Genomic DNA, 24,735 nt, shown 5'->3' with positions numbered 1-24,735 from the left:
TAGTAAGCTTGGCTCTGGTCCTGTATCTATGTAGTAAGCTGGGTTCTGGTCCTGTATTTATGCAGTAAGCTTGATTACAATACTGTTTCTAAGTAGTAATACTGGTTCTGGTAAAGTGTACACTTAGTACTCATGGCTCTGGTGCCATATGTATGTATTACTCTTGGTTCTGGTGCCATATGTATGTATTACTCTTGGTTCTGGTGCCATATGTATGTATTACTCTTGGTTCTGGTAACACATATTAATAGTTATCTCTTTTTTGATGCTATTTCAATGTAATCATTTCAGTTCTGGTTCTGAAGCCACACATCCACGTAGTAACCTTGGATCTCAAACTATTTCTACTTGGCAATCTTGATTCTGGTCCTGTATCTATGTAAAATATGTTCTCAAATCTTTGTATTAAGCTTGGTTCTGGCCCTGTGTTTACGTAGCAGCTTGGTTCTGGCCCTGTGTTTACGTAGCAGCTTGGTTCTGGCCCTGTGTTTACGTAGCAGCTTGGTTCTGGCCCTGTGTTTACGTAGCAGCTTGGTTCTGGCCCTGTGTTTACGTAGCAGCTTGGTTCTGGCCCTGTGTTTACGTAGCAGCTTGGTTCTGGCCCTGTGTTAACGTAGCAGCTTGGTTCTGGCCCTGTGTTAACGTAGCAGCTTGGTTCTGGTCCTGTGTTAACGTAGCAGCTTGGTTCTGGCCCTGTGTTAATGTAGTAGCTTGGTTCTGGCCCTGTGTTTATGAAGCAGCTTGGCTCTGGCCCTGTGTTTATGAAGCAGCTTGGCTCTGGCCCTGTGTTTATGTAGTAGCTTGGTTCTGGCCCTGTGTTTATGTAGAAGCTTGGTTCTGGCCCTGTGTTTATGTAGCAGCTTGGTTCTGTATCTATGTAGTATGCTTGGATCTTGTCCTGTATCTATGTTGTAAGCTTGGATCTGGTCCTGTATCTATGTAGTAAGCTGGGTTATGGTCCTGTATCTATGTAGTAAGCTAGGTTCTGGTCCTGTATCTATGTGGTAAGCTTGGATCTGGTCCTGTATCTATGTAGTAAGCTTGGTTCTGGTGCTGTATCTATGTAGTAAGCTTGGTTCTGGTCCTGTACCTATGTAGTAAGCTTGGTTCTGGTCCTGTACCTATGTAGTAAGCTGGGTTCTGGTCCTGTACCTATGTAGTAAGCTGGGTTCTGGTCCTGTATCTATGTAGTAAGCTGGGTTCTGGTCCTGTATCTATGTAGTAAGCTGGGTTCTGGTCCTGTATCTATGTAGTAAGCTGGGTTCTGGTCCTGTATCTATGTAGTAAGCTGGGTTCTGGTCCTGTATCTATGTAGTAAGCTGGGTTCTGGTCCTGTATCTATGTAGTAAGCTGGGTTCTGGTCCTGTATCTATGTAGTAAGCTGGGTTCTGGTCCTGTATCTATGTAGTAAGCTGGGTTCTGGTCCTGTATCTATGTAGTAAGCTGGGTTCTGGTCCTGTATCTATGTAGTAAGCTGGGTTCTGGTCCTGTATCTATGTAGTAAGCTGGGTTCTGGTCCTGTATCTATGTAGTAAGCTTGGTTATGGTCCTGTATCTATGTAGTAAGCTAGGTTCTGGTCCTGTATCTATGTGGTAAGCTTGGTTCTGGTCCTGTATCTATGTAGTAAGCTGGGTTCTGGTCCTGTATCTATGTAGTAAGCTGGGTTCTGGTCCTGTATCTATGTAGTAAGCTGGGTTCTGGTCCTGTATCTATGTAGTAAGCTGGGTTCTGGTCCTGTATCTATGTAGTAAGCTGGGTTCTGGTCCTGTATCTATGTAGTAAGCTGGGTTCTGGTCCTGTATCTATGTAGTAAGCTGGGTTCTGGTCCTGTGTTTATGTAGTAGCTTGGTTCTGTCCCTGTGTTTATGAAGGAGCTTGGTTCTGTCCTTGTGTTTATGTAGTAGCTTGGTTCTGGTCCTGTGTTTATGTAGCAGCTTGGTTCTGGTGCTGTGTTTATGTAGCAGCTTGGTTCTGGTGATGTTCTCATGTAGTAATCCTGTTTCTATGTATTTTGATTGGTTCTGATGCTGTATCTATGCAGTAATCTCGGTTCTGGTCGTGTAGCACGCTTGGTTAGGGTGCTTGGTTCTGGTAAGGTATCCATTATAGGTCATGCATATTACAGGGGGGTCATGTACACACGTGGACACAATGGTTTTTCCCCTGAATTTAACCCCTTAACACCCGGCTGTTTTTGCATTTCCATTTTGAACTCCCCACCTTCAAAAATGTTTAACTTTTTTTTCCAACAAATCGGTCGTCATGGTGACGCCATGGACTGGAAAGAATGAAAAAAAAAATTTCAAAATATTCCAAATTCCGTGAAATTGGAAAAAAAACCCCACATGTGACATTTTCTAGTAGATTTTGCGTCTTTCCCCGCGCACCCCAGATCACGCGTCCGCTTTATTCATGGGATCACGAGGACACGACGAGGTTTTCAGAACATGTACAAAAATATTATTCATTTTGCCGCCTTCTTGGTGCTCGGGGCGAAACGCAATTTTCTCCTTTGGCCGCTATTTTGCATTACGGGGTTAAACTCAGCGGAATAATCATTATTGTATCTTGATAGATCGGACATTTTGGGAAGTGGCGATACCGGACACGTTTATTTTTCAGACCCACTGGGGAACTTTAACCCTAGGGTGTCTGATTGATCCTACCCTATACTGCCGGACTACGGTGTATCAGACACAGAGCGGGCGCGTAGCAGATGGTGCTGAGATTCCCTGCACAGATACAAGGGCAGCACATAACAGCCTCCTCCACGTTGTGCTCCATCTCTCCTGTGAGCGCAGAGCGGATGCTCCTCCGTCTCCTCGGCCCATAGGACGCTCTCTCTCTCTCTGTGACTTGTCATCATGTAGACTGTTGCCAATTTCTGATTTGTTTTCAGCAGTGGTGTCCTTTTCGGTCGTCTCCCATTAAGTCCACATTGGCTCAAACAACAACGGATGCTGTGATCTGACACCGATGGTCCTGGAGCTTGAGGTTCACCTTTAATCTCTTTAGAAGTTTTTTTGGGATCTTTTGTTACCATTCGTATTATTCACATCTTTGATTTGTCATGAATTTTCCTCCTGCGGCCACGTCCAGGGCTACAGTCACATAGACACAACTGTATCATATACAGCCCAGCGAGGAGCCGGACCCTATATACAGCCCAGGGAAGAGCCGCACCCTATATACAGCCCAGGGAAGAGCCGCACCCTATATACAGCCCAGGGAAGAGCCGCACCCTATATACAGCCCAGGGAAGAGCCGCACCCTATATACAGCCCAGGGAAGAGCCGCACCCTATATACAGCCCAGGGAGGAGCCGCACCCTATATACAGCACAGGGGGAGCTGTACCCTATATACAGCACAGGTGGAGCTGTACCCTATATACAGTGCAGGGAGGAGCTGTACCCTATATACAGCCCAGGGAGGAGCTGTACCCTATATATATATGTATATTAGGGTAATCACGTATGTTAGGGGAGGGGTCATGTGTACTCCAGGGGGACTGTGTATATGAGGTGGATCCTGTATATAATGGGTGGTCCGTGGCCCCTCACCTTGAGCTGCAGGCCCGGTTCCGCCACGGCCCGGAATGGCGTTGCCTGCCAGTACGTCTGCTCCGTCTGCTTCCACATGACCACGTAGAAGCTGGCGCTGTCCTGGTAGCTGAAGATGAAGCCGGCGTAATCATCATCCGTCACCGTGTTCACATGGAACGTCCCTTCAAAGTCCACACCATTAAAGGCCGTGTACCCTGCGTGCACAAGAGGTGGGTGTCTGGGGGTCTACACATTGTGGGGGTCATGTCCAAGGCCGGTGCCCCTTACCTACTGCCAGGCCCGGGTCACTGTTCATGGTCTGTACAATCTCCATCCCCTGCCAGGAAGACACCAAGAAGAAAGGTCAGTACGGGAGGGGGCAGAGAGGTCAGCCGACAGAGGGAGGGGGCAGAGAGGTCAGCCGACAGACAGAGAGGGGGCAGAGAGGTCAGCCGACAGACAGAGAGGGGGCAGAGAGGTCAGCCGACAGACAGAGAGGGGGCAGAGAGGTCAGCCGACAGACAGAGAGGGGGCAGAGAGGTCAGCCGACAGACAGAGAGGGGGCAGAGAGGTCAGCCGACAGGCAGAGAGGGGGCAGAGAGGTCAGCCGACAGGCAGAGAGGTCAGCAGACAGACAGAGAGGGGGCAGAGAGGTCAGCAGACAGGCAGAGAGGGGGCAGAGAGGTCAGCAGACAGGCAGAGAGGGGCAGAGAGGTCAGCCGACAGACAGAGAGGGGGCAGAGAGGTCAGCTGACAGGCAGAGGGAGGGGGCAGAGAGGTCAGCCGACAGGCAGAGGGAGGGGGCAGAGAGGTCAGCAGACAGACAGAGAGGGGGCAGAGAGGTCAGCCGACAGAGGGAGAGGGCAGAGAGGTCAGCCGACAGACAGAGAAGGGGCAGAGAGGTCAGCCGACAGACAGAGAAGGGGCAGAGAGGTCAGCCGACAGACAGAGAAGGGGCAGAGAGGTCAGCCGACAGACAGAGAAGGGGCAGAGAGGTCAGCCGACAGACAGAGAAGGGGCAGAGAGGTCAGCCGACAGACAGAGAAGGGGCAGAGAGGTCAGCCGACAGACAGAGAAGGGGCAGAGAGGTCAGCCGACAGGCAGAGGGAGGGGGCAGAGAGGTCAGCCTCCAGGCAGAGGGAGGGGGCAGAGAGGTCAGCCTCCAGGCAGAGGGAGGGGGCAGAGAGGTCAGCCGACAGACAGAGAGGGGGCAGAGAGGTCAGCCGACAGACAGAGAGGGGGCAGAGAGGTCAGCCGACAGGCAGAGGGAGGGGGCAGAGAGGTCAGCCGACAGGCAGAGGGAGGGGGCAGAGAGGTCAGCCTCCAGGCAGAGGGAGGGGGCAGAGAGGTCAGCCTCCAGGCAGAGGGAGGGGGCAGAGAGGTCAGCCTCCAGGCAGAGGGAGGGGGCAGAGAGGTCAGCCGACAGGCAGAGGGAGGGGGCAGAGAGGTCAGCCGACAGGCAGAGGGAGGGGGCAGAGAGGTCAGCCGACAGGCAGAGGGAGGGGGCAGAGAGGTCAGCCGACAGGCAGAGGGAGGGGGCAGAGAGGTCAGCCTCCAGGCAGAGGGAGGGGGCAGAGAGGTCAGCCGACAGACAGAGAGGGGGCAGAGAGGTCAGCCGCCAGAGGCAGAGGGAGGGGGCAGAGAGGTCGGCTGACAGACAGAGTCCTGGGGCAGGAGGAGCACCGGTGTTACATGGGTCCCAGCTGGGGGACATTACCTGGTTGAGCACCACCCAGTTAGGATCTATCTGTGCGTCGCCCTCGGGGTCCAGGATGACGGTCTGGTAGGCCCTGAAGTCGGTGAGGGTGACCTCCGCACTCTCGGGGCAGACGTCTTGTGAATCGGCCACAGAGTCGTTATCGAAGTCTATCTCGCAGACGTCTCCGATGCCGTCCCCTGTGGGGGCACAATGCCGGTTACCCCGGGTCACACCCCTGCCCCTCCCCCGCTGGGTGCAGCGCTCACCGTCCGTGTCCTTCTGGTTGGGGTTGTGGATGAGCCGGCAGTTGTCGGGGCCGGGGGGGATGTAGTCGGGGACGCCATCGTTGTCGTCATCCTGGTCGCACTCGTCTCCGATCCCGTCGTTGTCCGAGTCCAGCTGGGAGCTGTTGGGAACGTCGGGGCAGTTGTCCTTGGTGTCCTGGTGACCGTCACCATCCCTGAGGAAAGGGGAAAACGGTCAATCCCCGCCCCCTGCCTGGGAGAGGCGGAGCTACAGGAGGTACACGACTTACCTGTCCTGATTGGTGTCACACATGTCGCCCACCAGATCGCTGTCTGCATCCGACTGCAGGAGGAGAGGAGTCACATCAAGAGGAGCCACGGGGTATATACACCCCAGCCACAGAGGGGTATACAGGGGGTATATACACCACAGCCACAGAGGGGTATACAGGGGGTATATACACCACAGCCACAGGGTATACAGGGGGTATATACACCACAGCCACAGAGGGGTATACAGGGGGTATATACACCCCAGCCACAGGGTATACAGGGGGTATATACACCCCAGCCACAGGGTATACAGGGGGTATATACACCCCAGCCACAGAGGGGTATACAGGGGGTATATACACCACAGCCACAGAGGGGTATACAGGGGGTATATACACCCCAGCCACAGAGGGGTATACAGGGGGTATATACACCACAGCCACAGAGGGGTATACAGGGGGTATATACACCACAGCCACAGAGGGGTATACAGGGGGTATATACACCACAGCCACAGGGTATACAGGGGGTATATACACCACAGCCACAGAGGGGTATACAGGGGGTATATACACCCCAGCCACAGGGTATACAGGGGGTATATACACCCCAGCCACAGGGTATACAGGGGGTATATACACCACAGCCACAGAGGGGTATACAGGGGGTATATACACCCCAGCCACAGAGGGGTATACAGGGGGTATATACACCACAGCCACAGAGGGGTATACAGGGGGTATATACACCCCAGCCACAGAGGGGTATACAGGGGGTATATACACCACAGCCACAGAGGGGTATACAGGGGCTATATACACCACAGCCACAGAGGGGTATACAGGGGGTATATACACCACAGCCACAGAGGGGTATACAGGGGGTATATACACCACAGCCACAGGGTATACAGGGGGTATATACACCACAGCCACAGAGGGGTATACAGGGGGTATATACACCCCAGCCACAGGGTATACAGGGGGTATATACACCCCAGCCACAGGGTATACAGGGGGTATATACACCCCAGCCACAGAGGGGTATACAGGGGGTATATACACCACAGCCACAGAGGGGTATACAGGGGGTATATACACCCCAGCCACAGAGGGGTATACAGGGGTATATACACCACAGCCACAGAGGGGTATACAGGGGCTATATACACCCCAGCCACAGAGGGGTATACAGGGGCTATATACACCACAGCCACAGAGGGGTATACAGGGGGTATATACACCACAGCCACAGAGGGGTATACAGGGGGTATATACACCACAGCCACAGAGGGGTATACAGGGGGTATATACACCACAGCCACAGAGGGGTATACAGGGGGTATATACACCCCAGCAACAGAGGGGTATACAGGGGGTATATACACCCCAGCCACAGAGGGGTATACAGGGGCTATATACACCACAGCCACAGAGGGGTATACAGGGGCTATATACACCACAGCCACAGAGGGGTATACAGGGGCTATATACACCCCAGCCACAGAGGGGTATACAGGGGCTATATACACCCCAGCCACAGAGGGGTATACAGGGGCTATATACACCCCAGCCACAGAGGGGTATACAGGGGGTATATACACCACAGCCACAGAGGGGTATACAGGGGGTATATACACCACAGCCACAGAGGGGTATACAGGGGGTATATACACCCCAGCCACAGAGGGGTATACAGGGGGTATATACACCACAGCCACAGAGGGGTATACAGGGGGTATATACACCACAGCCACAGAGGGGTATACAGGGGGTATATACACCACAGCCACAGAGGGGTATACAGGGGGTATATACACCACAGCCACAGAGGGGTATACAGGGGGTATATACACCCCAGCCACAGAGGGGTATACAGATGTATATACACCACAGCCACAGAGGGGTATACAGGGGATATATAAACCACAGCCACAGAGGGGTATACAGGGGGTATATACACCACAGCCACAGAGGGGTATACAGGGGGTATATACACCCCAGCCACAGAGGGGTATACAGGGGCTATATACACCCCAGCCACAGAGGGGTATACAGGGGCTATATACACCCCAGCCACAGAGGGGTATACAGGGGCTATATACACCCCAGCCACAGAGGGGTATACAGGGGGTATATACACCCCAGCCACAGAGGGGTATACAGGGGGTATATACACCCCAGCCACAGAGGGGTATACAGGGGCTATATACACCCCAGCCACAGAGGGGTATACAGGGGCTATATACACCCCAGCCACAGAGGGGTATACAGGGGGTATATACACCCCAGCCACAGAGGGGTATACAGGGGGTATATACACCACAGCCACAGAGGGGTATACAGGGGTTATATACACCACAGCCACAGAGGGGTATACAGGGGGTATATACACCACAGCCACAGAGGGGTATACAGGGGGTATATACACCCCAGCCACAGAGGGGTATACAGGGGTATATACACCCCAGCCACAGAGGGGTATACAGGGGGTATATACACCCCAGCCACAGAGGGGTATACAGGGGGTATATACACCCCAGCCACAGAGGGGTATACAGGGGATATATACACCCCAGCCACAGAGGGGTATACAGGGGGTATATACACCCCAGCCACAGAGGGGTATACAGGGGGTATATACACCCCAGCCACAGAGGGGTATACAGGGGGTATATACACCCCAGCCACAGAGGGGTATACAGGGGTATATACACCCCAGCCACAGGGTATACAGGGGGTATATACACCCCAGCCACAGAGGGGTATACAGGGGCTATATACACCCCAGCCACAGAGGGGTATACAGGGGCTATATACACCACAGCCACAGAGGGGTATACAGGGGGTATATACACCCCAGCCACAGAGGGATATACAGGGGGTATATACACCCCAGCCACAGAGGGGTATACAGGGGGTATATACACCCCAGCCACAGAGGGGTATACAGGGGGTATATACACCACAGCCACAGAGGGGTATACAGGGGGTATATACACCACAGCCACAGAGGGGTATACAGGGGGTATATACACCACAGCCACAGAGGGGTATACAGGGGGTATATACACCACAGCCACAGAGGGGTATACAGGGGCTATATACACCCCAGCCACAGAGGGGTATACAGGGGGTATATACACCCCAGCCACAGAGGGGTATACAGGGGGTATATACACCACAGCCACAGAGGGGTATACAGGGGGTATATACACCACAGCCACAGAGGGGTATACAGGGGTATATACACCACAGCCACAGGGTATACAGGGGGTATATACACCCCAGCCACAGAGGGGTATACAGGGGGTATATACACCCCAGCCACAGAGGGGTATACAGGGGGTATATACACCACAGCCACAGAGGGGTATACAGGGGGTATATACACCACAGCCACAGAGGGGTATACAGGGGGTATATACACCACAGCCACAGAGGGGTATACAGGGGGTATATACACCCCAGCCACAGAGGGGTATACAGGGGCTATATACACCCCAGCCACAGAGGGGTATACAGGGGGTATATACACCACAGCCACAGAGGGGTATACAGGGGCTATATATACCAATATATATAGAGGAGTATATAAAGGAGCGAGAGATGACAGGTGTATAGGGGGAGGCATAAAGAGGGGTATATACACCACAGAAGGAGTAAATAGAGTGTATATAGAGGGCGAGGGACTAGATGTATATACTACAGTCCCAGAGGGGTGTGTAGGAGGGGTATATAGAGGAGGGCAAGACGACAGCGTGTATAGGGGGGTACATACTACAGCCAAAGAGGGGTATATATAGAGGGAGGTAAATAGAGGAGGGTGAGGGATAGGTGTATATACTGCAGCCACAGAGGGGTATACACTGGGGCATATAGGGGGTATACAGGGGGCACCTGGGTGGGGTTACTGGTCTCGGGGCAGCTGTCGCAGGCATCTCCCACACCATCCAGATCTCGGTCGGTCTGCAGAGGGTTTGGTACTTTGGCGCAGTTGTCCAGCATGTTGGGGATTCCTGGACAGAGAGAGAAGATACAGAGGGGAAAATATCAGCCGCCAAATCTACAAGTTCTGCCCCGAATAAAGATCAGGGTCCGGTACCGACAACCCGGGAGAGACAGGGGGGGGACCGGAAACACACTATACACAGGAGAGGGCGGTATATACACACTATACACAGGAGAGGGCGGTATATACACACACTATACACAGGAGAGGGCGGTATATACACACTATACACAGGAGAGGGCAGTATATACACACACTATACACAGGAGAGGGCGGTATATATACACACTATACACAGGAGAGGGCAGTATATACACACACTATACACAGGAGAGGGCGGTATATACACACTATACACAGGAGAGGGGCGGTATATACACACACTATACACAGGAGAGGGCGGTATATACACACTATACACAGGAGAGAGCGGTATATACACACTATACACAGGAGAGGGCGGTATATACACACACTATACACAGGAGAGGGCGGTATATACACACACTATACACAGGAGAGGGCGGTATATACACACACTATACACAGGAGAGGGCGGTATATATACACACTATACACAGGAGAGGGCGGTATATATACACACTATACACAGGAGAGGGCAGTATATACACACACTATACACAGGAGAGGGCGGTATATACACACTATACACAGGAGAGGGGCGGTATATACACACTATACACAGGAGAGAGCGGTATATACACACACTATACACAGGAGAGGGGCGGTATATACACACACTATACACAGGAGAGGGCGGTATACACACACTATACACAGGAGAGGGCAGTATATACACACACTATACACAGGAGAGGGCGGTATATACACACACTATACACAGGAGAGGGCGGTATATACACACACTATACACAGGAGAGGGCGGTATATACACACTATACACAGGAGAGGGGCGGTATATACACACACTATACACAGGAGAGGGCGGTATACACACACTATACACAGGAGAGGGCGGTATATACACACTATACACAGGAGAGGGCAGTATATACACACACTATACACAGGAGAGGGCGGTATATACACACTATACACAGGAGAGGGCGGTATATACACACACTATACACAGGAGAGGGCGGTATATACACACTATACACAGGAGAGGGCGGTATATACACACTATACACAGGAGAGGGGCGGTATATACACACTATACACAGGAGAGGGCGGTATATACACACACTATACACAGGAGAGGGGCGGTATATACACACACTATACACAGGAGAGGGGCGGTATATACACACACTATACACAGGAGAGGGCGGTATACACACACTATACACAGGAGAGGGCGGTATATACACACTATACACAGGAGAGGGCGGTATATACACACTATACACAGGAGAGGGCGGTATATACACACTATACACAGGAGAGGGCGGTATATACACACACTATACACAGGAGAGGGGCGGTATATACACACACTATACACAGGAGAGGGCGGTATATACACACACTATACACAGGAGAGGGCGGTATATACACACTATACACAGGAGAGGGGCGGTATATACACACTATACACAGGAGAGGGCGGTATATACACACACTATACACAGGAGAGGGGCGGTATATACACACTATACACAGGAGAGGGCGGTATATACACACACTATACACAGGAGAGGGCGGTATATACACACTATACACAGGAGAGGGCGGTATATACACACTATACACAGGAGAGGGCGGTATATACACACACTATACACAGGAGAGGGCGGTATATACACACACTATACACAGGAGAGGGCGGTATATACACACACTATACACAGGAGAGGGCGGTATATACACACTATACACAGGAGAGGGCGGTATATACACACTATACACAGGAGAGGGCGGTATATACACACACTATACACAGGAGAGGGCGGTATATACATACACTATACACAGGAGAGGGCGGTATATACACACTATACACAGGAGAGGGGCGGTATATACACACTATACACAGGAGAGGGCGGTATATACACACACTATACACAGGAGAGAGCGGTATATACACACACTATACACAGGAGAGGGCGGTATATACACACACTATACACAGGAGAGGGCGGTATATACACACTATACACAGGAGAGGGCGGTATATACACACACTATACACAGGAGAGGGCGGTATATACACACACTATACACAGGAGAGGGCGGTATATACACACTATACACAGGAGAGGGCGGTATATACACACACTATACACAGGAGAGAGCGGTATATACACACACTATACACAGGAGAGGGCGGTATATACACACTATACACAGGAGAGGGCGGTATACACACACTATACACAGGAGAGGGCGGTATATACACACTATACACAGGAGAGGGCAGTATATACACACTATACACAGGAGAGGGCGGTATATACACACTATACACAGGAGAGGGCAGTATATACACACTATACACAGGAGAGGGCGGTATATACACACTATACACAGGAGAGGGCGGTATATACACACTATACACAGGAGAGGGGCGGTATATACACACTATACACAGGAGAGGGCGGTATATACACACACTATACACAGGAGAGGGGCGGTATATACACACTATACACAGGAGAGGGCGGTATATACACACACTATACACAGGAGAGGGCGGTATATACACACACTATACACAGGAGAGGGCGGTATATACACACTATACACAGGAGAGGGCGGTATATACACACACTATACACAGGAGAGGGCGGTATATACACACACTATACACAGGAGAGGGCGGTATATACACACACTATACACAGGAGAGGGCGGTATATATACACTATACACAGGAGAGGGCGGTATATACACACTATACACAGGAGAGGGGCGGTATATACACACACTATACACAGGAGAGGGCGGTATACACACACTATACACAGGAGAGGGCGGTATATACACACTATACACAGGAGAGGGCAGTATATACACACACTATACACAGGAGAGGGCGGTATATACACACTATACACAGGAGAGGGGCGGTATATACACACTATACACAGGAGAGGGCGGTATATACACACACTATACACAGGAGAGGGCGGTATATACACACTATACACAGGAGAGGGCGGTATATACACACACTATACACAGGAGAGGGCGGTATATACACACTATACACAGGAGAGGGCGGTATATACACACACTATACACAGGAGAGGGGCGGTATATACACACTATACACAGGAGAGGGCGGTATATACACACACTATACACAGGAGAGGGCGGTATATACACACTATACACAGGAGAGGGCGGTATACACACACTATACACAGGAGAGGGCGGTATATACACACTATACACAGGAGAGGGCGGTATATACACACTATACACAGGAGAGAGCGGTATATACACACACTATACACAGGAGAGGGCGGTATATACACACTATACACAGGAGAGGGCGGTATACACACACTATACACAGGAGAGGGCGGTATATACACACTATACACAGGAGAGGGGCGGTATATACACACTATACACAGGAGAGAGCGGTATATACACACACTATACACAGGAGAGGGCGGTATATACACACTATACACAGGAGAGGGCGGTATACACACACTATACACAGGAGAGGGCGGTATATACACACTATACACAGGAGAGGGCGGTATATACACACTATACACAGGAGAGGGCAGTATATACACACTATACACAGGAGAGGGCGGTATATACACACTATACACAGGAGAGGGCGGTATATACACACTATACACAGGAGAGGGGCGGTATATATACACACTATACACAGGAGAGGGCAGTATATACACACTATACACAGGAGAGGGCGGTATATACACACTATACACAGGAGAGGGCGGTATATACACACTATACACAGGAGAGGGCGGTATATACACACTATACACAGGAGAGGGCGGTATATACACACTATACACAGGAGAGGGGCGGTATATATACACACTATACACAGGAGAGGGCGGTATACACACTATACACAGGAGAGGGCGGTATATACACACTATACACAGGAGAGGGGCGGTATATACACACTATACACAGGAGAGGGCGGTATATACACACACTATACACAGGAGAGGGCGGTATATACACACTATACACAGGAGAGGGCGGTATATACACACACTATACACAGGAGAGGGCGGTATATACACACACTATACACAGGAGAGGGCGGTATATACACACACTATACACAGGAGAGGGCGGTATATACACACACTATACACAGGAGAGGGCGGTATATACACACACTATACACAGGAGAGGGCGGTATATACACACACTATACACAGGAGAGGGCGGTATATATACACTATACACAGGAGAGGGCGGTATATATACACACTATACACAGGAGAGGGCGGTATATACACACACTATACACAGGAGAGGGCGGTATATACACACACTATACACAGGAGAGGGCGGTATATACACACACTATACACAGGAGAGGGCGGTATATATACACTATACACAGGAGAGGGCGGTATATACACACACTATACACAGGAGAGGGCGGTATATACATACACTATACACAGGAGAGGGCGGTATATACACACACTATACACAGGAGAGGGCGGTATATACACACACTATACACAGGAGAGGGCGGTCTATACACACTATACACAGGAGAGGGCGGTATATATACACTATACACAGGAGAGGGCGGTATATACACACACTATACACAGGAGAGGGCGGTATATACACACTATACACAGGAGAGGGCGGTATATATACACTATACACAGGAGAGGGCGGTATATACACACTATACACAGGAGAGGGCGGTATATACACACTATACACAGGAGAGGGCGGTATATACACACACTATACACAGGAGAGGGCGGTATATACACACACTATACACAGGAGAGGGCGGTATATACACACTATACACAGGAGAGGGCGGTATATACACACACACTATACACAGGAGAGGGCGGTATATACACACTATACACAGGAGAGGGCGGTATATATACACTATACACAGGAGAGGGCGGTATATACACACACTATACACAGGAGAGGGCGGTATATACACACACTATACACAGGAGAGGGCGGTATATACACACACTATACACAGGAGAGGGCGGTATATACACACTATACACAGGAGAGGGCAGTATATACACACACTATACACAGGAGAGGGCGGTATATACACACTATACACAGGAGAGGGCGGTATATACACACTATACACAGGAGAGGGCGGTATATACACACACTATACACAGGAGAGGGCGGTATATACACACACTATACACAGGAGAGGGCGGTATACACACTATACACAGGAGAGGGCGGTATATACACACACTATACACAGGAGAGGGCGGTATATACACACACTATACACAGGAGAGGGCGGTATATATACACACTATACACAGGAGAGGGCGGTATATACACACTATACACAGGAGAGGGCGGTATATACACACTATACACAGGAGAGGGCGGTATATACACACACTATACACAGGAGAGGGCGGTATATACACACACTATACACAGGAGAGGGCGGTATATATACACTATACACAGGAGAGGGCGGTATATACACACTATACACAGGAGAGGGCGGTATATACACACACTATACACAGGAGAGAGCGGTATATACACACACTATACACAGGAGAGGGCGGTATATACACACACTATACACAGGAGAGGGCGGTATATACACACACTATACACAGGAGAGGGCGGTATATACACACACTATACACAGGAGAGGGCGGTATATATACACTATACACAGGAGAGGGCGGTATATATACACTATACACAGGAGAGGGCGGTATATACACACTATACACAGGAGAGGGCGGTATATACACACTATACACAGGAGAGGGCGGTATATACACACACTATACACAGGAGAGGGCGGTATATACACACACTATACACAGGAGAGGGCGGTATACACACTATACACAGGAGAGGGCGGTATATACACACTATACACAGGAGAGGGCGGTATATACACACACTATACACAGGAGAGGGCGGTATATACACACACTATACACAGGAGAGGGCGGTATATACACACTATACACAGGAGAGGGCGGTATATACACACTATACACAGGAGAGGGGCGGTATATACACACACTATACACAGGAGAGGGCGGTATATACACACACTATACACAGGAGAGGGCGGTATATACACACACTATACACAGGAGAGGGCGGTATATACACACACTATACACAGGAGAGGGCGGTATATACACACACTATACACAGGAGAGGGCGGTATATATACACTATACACAGGAGAGGGCGGTATGTGCTGTGTATATAGGTTATACCTGCCCCCTCCACTCAGGCTCTCACATGACCCTCCCACGACCCCCAGCACGCCCCTCCCCGTGGCCCCCAGCACGCCCCTCCCCGTGGCCCCCAGCACGCCCCTCCCCGTGGCCCCCAGCACGCCCCTCCCCGTGGCCCCCAGCACGCCCCTCCCCGTGGCCCCCAGCACGCCCCTCCCCGTGGCCCCCAGCACGCCCCTCCCGTGGCCCCCAGCACGCCCCTCCCCGTGGCCCCCAGCACGCCCCTCCCCGTGGCCCCCAGCACGCCCCTCCCCGTGGCCCCCAGCACGCCCCTCCCCGTGGCCCCCAGCACGCCCCTCCCCTGGGCCCCCAGCACGCCCCTCCCCTGGGCCCCCAGCACGCCCCTCCCCTGGGCCCCCAGCACACCCCTCCCCGTGGCCCCTCCCACGCCCCTCCCATGACCCCGCAGACCCCTCACCGTCCCCATCAATGTCGTTGTCGCAGGCGTCCCCCTCCCCGTTGGCGTCCGTGTCCCTCTGGTCGTTGTTGGGGACGTTGGGGCAGTTGTCGCAGGCGTCTCCGTACGAGTCGGTGTCGGAGTTCTGCTGGTCCTTGTTGGGGATGAGGCGGCAATTATCCTGAAAGAAGAAGGGGCGGAGCAGTGAGTGGGGGTCCTCAGAAGCCCCCGGCATTGAGTGTGCCCCACCCCAGCGCCTCCTTACCTCCACGTTCTTAATGCCGTCCCCATCCGCGTCCTCGTCACACTGGTCCCCGATCCCGTCATTGTCCGCGTCCTCCTGACCCGAGTTTGGGGTCAATCTGCAGTTATCCTGAACGACAGGGGGCAAGAGATAATGGGGGGCTCCCGAGCACAGGGGGTCTACAGTGCGGGGAGAGGGGGGGCTCCCGAGCACAGGGGGTCTACAGAGCGGGGGGCTGCCGAGCACAGGGGGGGGGGGGTCTCTCCATACCTGGCGGCAGTGCTTGTTGTTGTCGATGCAGGGCATGGGCTCGTCCGGGTAGCCATCGATGTCGGTGTCTCTGCCGCACGTGTAACCGTTTCCTGCCCAGCCCACGTTGCACTGGGAGGAGAAAGAGTAAAGTATCAGGGGGGTGGAGGGGCTGCAGACCCCCAGTACATGAGAAGACCCCACTCACGGCACATGTGACGTCCCCGTTCCTCTCAAACACGCAGTGCGCGTTGGCGTGGCAGGGGTTGAAGGTCGGGCCGGCACACGATTTCTTGGGTGCACATCCCAGGGACTGATTCCCGGTGAATCCCGGCTTACAGGGGCCGCACTTGTAGGAGCCCTGCAGGAGAGAAGGTGCAATGAGGGCGACGTGTGGAGGGGTCCTGGAGCCGGGGCGGGGCCACACTCACCACTGTATTCGTACATATGGAATTCGCTGCGCAGCCGCCATTGTTCCCGTCATTACATTCATCAATGTCTGTGCAAACCTGGAAGCAGATCACATGTCAGACCCCAGCAGAGACCCCCCCCCCCCACACCACACTACACTACCGGGGTCCTACCTTTGCCCCCCTCCCCAGTCCCAGGGTCCTCTCTCTGCCCCCCCCCCGGGGTCCTGTCCCCTCCGCTCACCTGCTTGCTGGCCTTGGCATAGTCGGTGCCCACCCCAGACACGGCGTTGCCCTTGTAGCCCCGGGGGCAGGCGTCACATCGGAAGCCCGGGGATGTGTTGATGCATTTGGAGCCGGAGAAGCAGGGGTTGGCGTGAGAGCACTGCAGGAGACAGCGGGGTCAGCGCGTGGTCCCCGAGCACCCCATAGACCCCCGACCTCCGGTACTTACCTCATCTATGTCTGCACAGTGTGTGCCATTACCATGGGATCCCGGGGGGCAGGGGCCACAGCGATACCCGGGGTACTCGTACGTCTCCATACAGTCCACACCCTGGAAGCACGGGTTAGGGTTACAGCGAGAGCGATGCTCATGGAAACCTGCGCGAGGAGGAGGAGACAACGACCCCATGAGATGCCCCCAATATCATCACCATCAGTCACCCTATATAAGGGAGGGCCCTCTGTGAATAGTGCCCAACAGTAGGAGGGGCATTGTACAGGTCCTCTCCATCTGTCCCCTATAGTAGGAGGGGCATTGTACAGGTCCTCTCCATCAGTCCCCTAGAGTAGGAGGGGCATTGTACAGGTCCTCTCCATCAGTCCCCTATAGTAGGAGGGGCATTGTACAGGTCCTCTCCATCTGTCCCCTAGAGTAGGAGGGGCATTGTACAGGTCCTGTCCATCTGTCCCCTATAGTAGGAGGGGCATTGTACAGGTCCTCTCCGTCTGTCCCCTAGAGTAGGAGGGGCATTGTACAGGTCCTGTCCATCTGTCCCCTATAGTAGGAGGGGCATTGTACAGGTCCTCTCCGTCTGTCCCCTAGAGTAGGAGGGGCATTGTACAGGTCCTCTCCATCTGTCCCCTAGAGTAGGAGGGGCATTGTACAGTTCCTCTCCATCTGTCCCCTATAGTAGGAGGGGCATTGTACAGGTCCTCTCCATCAGTCCCCTAGAGTAGGAGGGGCATTGTACAGGTCCTCTCCGTCTGTCCCCTAGAGTAGGAGGGGCATTGTACAGGTCCTCTCCATCTGTCCCCTATAGTAGGAGGGGCATTGTACAGGTCCTCTCCATCTGTCCCCTATAGTAGGAGGGGCATTGTACAGGTCCTCTCCATCTGTCCCCTATAGTATGGGGGTGATCCCCTGTATGGTGACCGTGTACTTACCGCACACCTGGCACTCCATGATGGTGTTTCGGATGAGGGACATCTCCTTCACCTGGAGATAAACACAGAGTCTGGTCAGAGACCTCACAGTCTACTGGGCGTCATCCTGGGCTGATCCATGGGTCCTCACCTGGTCCCGGATGTCCTCCCGCAGCTCGGCCAGGACCTTATTGAAGAGCGTCATCTGTGTGATCAGCGCCTTGGTGTGCTCCCCTGAGAAGAGACAGTCAGAGTGTAACATCTATGAGACCCACGGGAGCGCCAGCGCTAGGAGTGCACACTCACCCAAGATGGAGTTCACCACGCCGTTCACTGAGATGGGACACAAGAAGAGAGGTTAATGGGGGATCACACGTCTGCAGCCCCCAACCCCATCACTCCACCTACCTGTATTGTGAATGGACTCATCATCCTGGAAGGGGCACTCACTCAGGGCCCCCACTCTGCTCAGGGACCCTCCAAGAACCAACTTCATGGACTCCACCGAACCCTAGACAGAAGGAAAAGAAATGCACAGGTAAAGATCAGGAAGGTGGACCTCTGAGAGGAGACGGAGGAAGAGGAGAGGCGGAGCGTCCCCAGCGAGGAGAGGGAGGAAGAGGAGAGGCGGAGCGTCCCCAGCGAGGAGAGGGAGGAAGAGGAGAGGCGGAGCGTCCCCAGAGAGGAGAGGGAGGAAGAGGAGAGGCGGAGCGTCCCCAGCGAGGAGAGGGAGGAAGAGGAGAGGCGGAGCGTCCCCAGCGAGGAGAGGGAGGAAGAGGAGAGGCGGAGCGTCCCCAGCGAGGAGAGGGAGGAAGAGGAGAGGCGGAGCGTCCCCAGCGAGGAGAGGGAGGAAGAGGAGAGGCGGAGCGTCCCAGCGAGGAGAGGGAGGAAGAGGAGAGGCGGAGCGTCCCCAGCGAGGAGAGGGAGGAAGAGGAGAGGCGGAGCGTCCCCAGCGAGGAGAGGGAGGAAGAGGAGAGGCGGAGCGTCCCCAGCGAGGAGAGGGAGGAAGAGGAGAGGCGGAGCGTCCCCAGCGAGGAGAGGGAGGAAGAGGAGAGGCGGAGCGTCCCCAGCGAGGAGAGGGAGGAAGAGGAGAGGCGGAGCGTCCCCAGCGAGGAGAGGGAGGAAGAGGAGAGGCGGGAGCGTCCCCAGCGAGGAGAGGGAGGAAGAGGAGAGGCGGAGCGTCCCCAGCGAGGAGAGGGAGGAAGAGGAGAGGCGGAGCGTCCCCAGCGAGGAGAGGGAGGAAGAGAGAGGCGGAGCGTCCCCAGCGAGGAGAGGGGAGGAAGAGGAGAGGCGGAGCGTCCCCAGCGAGGAGAGGGAGGAAGAGGAGAGGCGGAGCGTCCCCAGCGAGGAGACGGAGGAAGAGGAGAGGCGGAGCGTCCCCAGAGAGGCGAGGGAGGAAGAGGAGAGGCGGAGCGTCCCCAGCGAGGAGAGGGAGGAAGAGGAGAGGCGGAGCGTCCCCAGCGAGGAGAGGGAGGAAGAGGAGAGGCGGAGCGTCCCCAGCGAGGAGAGGGAGGAAGAGGAGAGGCGGAGCGTCCCCAGCGAGGAGAGGGAGGAAGAGGAGAGGCGGAGCGTCCCCAGCGAGGAGAGGGAGGAAGAGGAGAGGCGGAGCGTCCCCAGCGAGGAGAGGGAGGAAGAGGAGAGGCGGAGCGTCCCCAGCGAGGAGAGGGAGGAAGAGGAGAGGCGGAGCGTCCCCAGCGAGGAGAGGGAGGAAGAGGAGAGGCGGAGCGTCCCCAGAGAGGAGAGGGAGGAAGAGGAGAGGCGGAGCGTCCCCAGAGAGGAGAGGGAGGAAGAGGAGAGGCGGAGCGTCCCCAGAGAGGAGAGGGAGGAAGAGGAGAGGCGGAGCGTCCCCAGAGAGGAGAGGGAGGAAGAGGAGAGGCGGAGCGTCCCCAGAGAGGAGAGGGAGGAAGAGGAGAGGCGGAGCGTCCCCAGAGAGGAGAGGGAGGAAGAGGAGAGGCGGAGCGTCCCCAGAGAGGAGAGGGAGGAAGAGGAGAGGCGGAGCGTCCCCAGAGAGGAGAGGGAGGAAGAGGAGAGGCGGAGCGTCCCCAGAGAGGAGAGGGAGGAAGAGGAGAGGCGGAGCGTCCCCAGAGAGGAGAGGGAGGAAGAGGAGAGGCGGAGCGTCCCCAGAGAGGAGAGGGAGGAAGAGGAGAGGCGGAGCGTCCCCAGAGAGGAGAGGGAGGAAGAGGAGAGGCGGAGCGTCCCCAGAGAGGAGAGGGAGGAAGAGGAGAGGCGGAGCGTCCCCAGAGAGGAGAGGGAGGAAGAGGAGAGGCGGAGCGTCCCCAGAGAGGAGAGGGAGGAAGAGGAGAGGTGGAGCGTCCCCAGAGAGGAGAGGGAGGAAGAGGAGAGGCGGAGCGTCCCCAGAGAGGAGAGGGAGGAAGAGGAGAGGCGGAGCGTCCCCAGCGAGGAGAGGGAGGAAGAGGAGAGGCGGAGCGTCCCCAGCGAGGAGAGGGAGGAAGAGGAGAGGCGGAGCGTCCCCAGCGAGGAGAGGGAGGAAGAGGAGAGGCGGAGCGTCCCCAGCGAGGAGAGGGAGGAAGAGGAGAGGCGGAGCGTCCCCAGAGAGGAGACGGAGGAAGAGAAAAGGCAGAGCGTCTCCAGAGAGAAGAAGAAGGAAAGGCTGAGCCTCGCAAGGAAAGAGGAGGAAGAGGAAAGGCGGAGCCTCCCCAGGAAAGAGGAGGAAGAGGAAAGGCGGAGCTTCCCCAGGAAAGAGGAGGAAGAGGAAAGGCGGAGCTTCCCCAGGGAAGAGGAGGAAGAGGAAAGGCGGAGCCCTCAGGAAAGAGGAGGAAGAGGAAAGGCGGAGCCCTCAGGAAAGAGGAGGAAGAGGACTGCTGGAGTCCCAGGACAAATGCAGAATTGCAAGATTGTCTTCAGGGCAGAAGAGAATTGGGAGGGCAGAAAGCAGGACCCCTGGGAAAGGAGAGTTTAGAAGCCGAGACAGAGGAAGAATGGCACCCAGATCCCCAGGAGAAAAAAGGAATGGGAGTCCAGGAAAGCGAGGAGCAGGGAGCCAGATCCCAGCCAGATCAGAATGCAAAGCCCCAACTGGATGCATTCACTGCCAGCAAGCGGAAATCTGGAAACTTGTGAAGAATTGAAACTTGAGAATTTGAGTTTTGTAGTCTGTCCCTGCACCCTGTACCTGCAGCCTCTGGTACGCCTTGTGCCCGGAGCGGATCTCTCCAGACTCCACCTCAAACTGTGGGATGATCATCATCTCCGGGAGGCCCAGGCTGGTGTCCACCTGCTTACAGTCCACATAGAGCTCCAGACTCAGGGTGTCCCCCCGGAGGCCGCTCAGCCGCAGGATCACCGTGTGAGGGTTTCCATCAGACAGGTTGGCGTTCTGTAAGCTCACAGAGTGGACCTTGGAGTCCTCCCGCATGTAGCGCACCAGGACTGCAAAACATCCACCGCGACAGGTCATCCTGGTACTCAACCCACAGGGCCAAGCCTTCTACACCACCCCTCATCCTCTACCCTCCGATGCTCCTCCCGCCCCCTCGTCCTCTACCCTCCGATGCTCCTCCGCCCCCTCGTCCTCTACCCTCCGATGCTCCTCCGCCCCCTCGTCCTCTACCCTCCGATACTCCGCCACCCCCTCAGCCTCTACCCTCCGATGCCCCGCCACCCCCTCAGCCTCTACCCTCCGATGCCCCGCCGACCCCTCAGCCTCTACCCTCCGATGCCCCTCCGACCCCTCAGCCTCTACCCTCCGATGCTCCGCCGACCCCTCAGCCTCTACCCTCCGATGCTCCGCCGACCCCTCAGCCTCTACCCTCCGATGCTCCGCCGACCCCTCAGCCTCTACCCTCCGATGCTCCTCCGACCCCTCAGCCTCTACCCTCCGATGCTCCGCCGCCCCCTCGTCCTCTACCCTCCGATGCCCCGCCGCCCCCTCGTCCTCTACCCTCCGATGCCCCGCCGCCCCCTCGTCCTCTACCCTCCGATGCCCCGCCGCCCCCTCGTCCTCTACCCTCCGATGCCCCGCCGCCCCCTCGTCCTCTACCCTCCGATGCCCCGCCGCCCCCTCGTCCTCTACCCTCCGATGCCCCGCCGCCCCCTCGTCCTCTACCCTCCGATGCCCCGCCGCCCCCTCGTCCTCTACCCTCCGATGCCCCGCCGCCCCCTCGTCCTCTACCTCCGATGCCCCGCGCCCCCTCGTCCTCTACCCTCCGATGCCCCGCCGCCCCCTCGTCCTCTACCCTCCGATGCCCCGCCGCCCCTCGTCCTCTACCCTCCGATGCCCCGCCGCCCCTCGTCCTCTACCCTCCGATGCCCCGCCGCCCCCTCGTCCTCTACCTCCGATGCCCCGCCGCCCCCTCGTCCTCTACCCTCCGATGCCCCGCCGCCCCCTCGTCTCTACCCTCCGATGCCCCGCCGCCCCCTCGTCCTCTACCCTCCGATGCCCCGCCGCCCCCTCGTCTCTACCCTCCGATGCCCCGCCGCCCCCTCGTCCTCTACCCTCCGATGCCCCGCCGCCCCTCGTCCTCTACCCTCCAATGCTCCGCCGCATCCCACCCCTCGGAAGCTACGCACCCCTCATCCCACCCCTCGGAAGCTACGCACCCCTCATCCCACCCCTCGGAAGCTCCGCACCCCTCATCCCACCCTCGGAAGCTCCGCACCCTCATCCTCTACCCTCAGCACATCTCACCTTTGTTGACTTTCCCCACAATAGACGCCTCCAGCCACTTGGTGTTGTCCTTCTTAGAGTAAAATCCAAACAGGACGCCCCCAACCTTGGAGGGAAGACGGAGCGTGGCCAGGAAGTAAACGTCATTTACCACCAGCATCTCGGAGCGGATCTTCTCCATCGTGCTGCTCATGTGCCGGGACTCGCTGACCGTCATCAGGTCCATCACTATGGAGGACACAACGGCATCACCCTGAATCCTACAAATATCTGAGTACACATCCACATACATGGAATCAGGAGGGAATCGGGAGCCACAAGACACAAGGAGGAGGAGGCATCTTATAACTTCCCGGAACGTCACAAGTTTCCTCGCATTTCGTTCGTATTTGGCCTCAGGACATGAGTTGGGTCACACGTTCTGGATCCCTCACAATATTCGGTAGGGATTTGGGCTCCTGACGGTTCTGGTGATGCTGAGGTTTGTAGCCGCTCGCTGTCCATAGGATGGAGATCCGGGCTTTGTGATGACCCTCCAGAACATGGACCTTGCCCCCCCCCCCCCCCCGTGTAACCAGCAGCAGCTTCGGGTCATCGTCCATCTGGAAGAGCCATGACGTGCGCCCGAGCTTCACCTTCCTGGCCGAGGCCCCGAGATGTTCAGCATTTACCACAATGTCCTCTCCTCATGAAGAGTCTACCCTGTGCCCCAGCCCCTCCGCAACATCATCTGCCCCCAGGTCTCATATCCGGGGGGAGTGTATACCAGGAGCAGTGTATATGGGGGGGGCAGTATATACCAGGAGCAGTGTACATGGGGGGGGCAGTATATACCAGGAGCAGTGTACATGGGGGGGGCAGTATATACCAGGAGCAGTGTACATGGGGGGCAGTATATACCAGGAGCAGTGTACATGGGGGGGGGGCAGTATATACCAGGAGCAGTGTACATGGGGGGGGCAGTATATACCAGGAGCAGTGTACATGGGGGGGCAGTATATACCAGGAGCAGTGTACATGGGGGGGGGCAGTATATACCAGGAGCAGTGTACATGGGGGGGGGCAGTATATACCAGGGAGCAGTGTACATGGGGGGGGCAGTATATACCAGGAGCAGTGTACATGGGGGGGGGGGAGTATATACCAGGAGCAGTGTACATGGGGGGGCAGTATATACCAGGAGCAGTGTACATGGGGGGGGGCAGTATATACCAGGAGCAGTGT

General features: G+C 55.0%; 1 protein-coding gene across 2 annotated transcripts in view; it reads right to left on the bottom strand.

Moving 5' to 3' along the window:
• The window catches only part of THBS3 (thrombospondin 3), a 34,766-nt gene extending 10,973 nt beyond the window's left edge, over positions 1-23,793 (bottom strand). The window contains exons 1-19 of one of the 2 annotated variants that reach the window (XR_011851229.1): positions 23,533-23,793; positions 22,018-22,274; positions 19,293-19,395; positions 19,191-19,217; positions 19,036-19,118; positions 18,906-18,957; positions 17,971-18,119; positions 17,761-17,901; positions 17,538-17,615; positions 17,315-17,467; positions 17,128-17,238; positions 16,879-16,986; positions 16,635-16,794; positions 9,662-9,780; positions 5,780-5,832; positions 5,511-5,704; positions 5,263-5,441; positions 3,834-3,882; positions 3,564-3,760 (exon numbers count right to left, since the gene is read on the bottom strand). Coding sequence is in view for 1 of the 2 variants with exons in the window: in XM_072131938.1 (XP_071988039.1) it covers positions 3,564-3,760; positions 3,834-3,882; positions 5,263-5,441; positions 5,511-5,704; positions 5,780-5,832; positions 9,662-9,780; positions 16,635-16,794; positions 16,879-16,986; positions 17,128-17,238; positions 17,315-17,467; positions 17,538-17,615; positions 17,761-17,901; positions 17,971-18,119; positions 18,906-18,957; positions 19,036-19,118; positions 19,191-19,217; positions 19,293-19,395; positions 22,018-22,274; positions 23,533-23,737 (2,418 nt within the window). In the remaining variant the exon portion in view is untranslated. The remainder of the gene's footprint in view (positions 1-3,563; positions 3,761-3,833; positions 3,883-5,262; positions 5,442-5,510; positions 5,705-5,779; positions 5,833-9,661; positions 9,781-16,634; positions 16,795-16,878; positions 16,987-17,127; positions 17,239-17,314; positions 17,468-17,537; positions 17,616-17,760; positions 17,902-17,970; positions 18,120-18,905; positions 18,958-19,035; positions 19,119-19,190; positions 19,218-19,292; positions 19,396-22,017; positions 22,275-23,532) is intronic. The other variant, XM_072131938.1, reaches the window with a different exon arrangement.
• Between the last annotated feature and the right edge of the window lie 942 nt (positions 23,794-24,735).

This window comes from Engystomops pustulosus, unplaced genomic scaffold (assembly GCF_040894005.1).
Source record: "Engystomops pustulosus unplaced genomic scaffold, aEngPut4.maternal MAT_SCAFFOLD_177, whole genome shotgun sequence".
Lineage (NCBI taxonomy): Eukaryota > Metazoa > Chordata > Amphibia > Anura > Leptodactylidae > Engystomops > Engystomops pustulosus.
The sequence above is the reverse complement of the archived record's forward strand: the minus strand, read 5'-3'. Positions and strand labels throughout refer to the sequence as shown.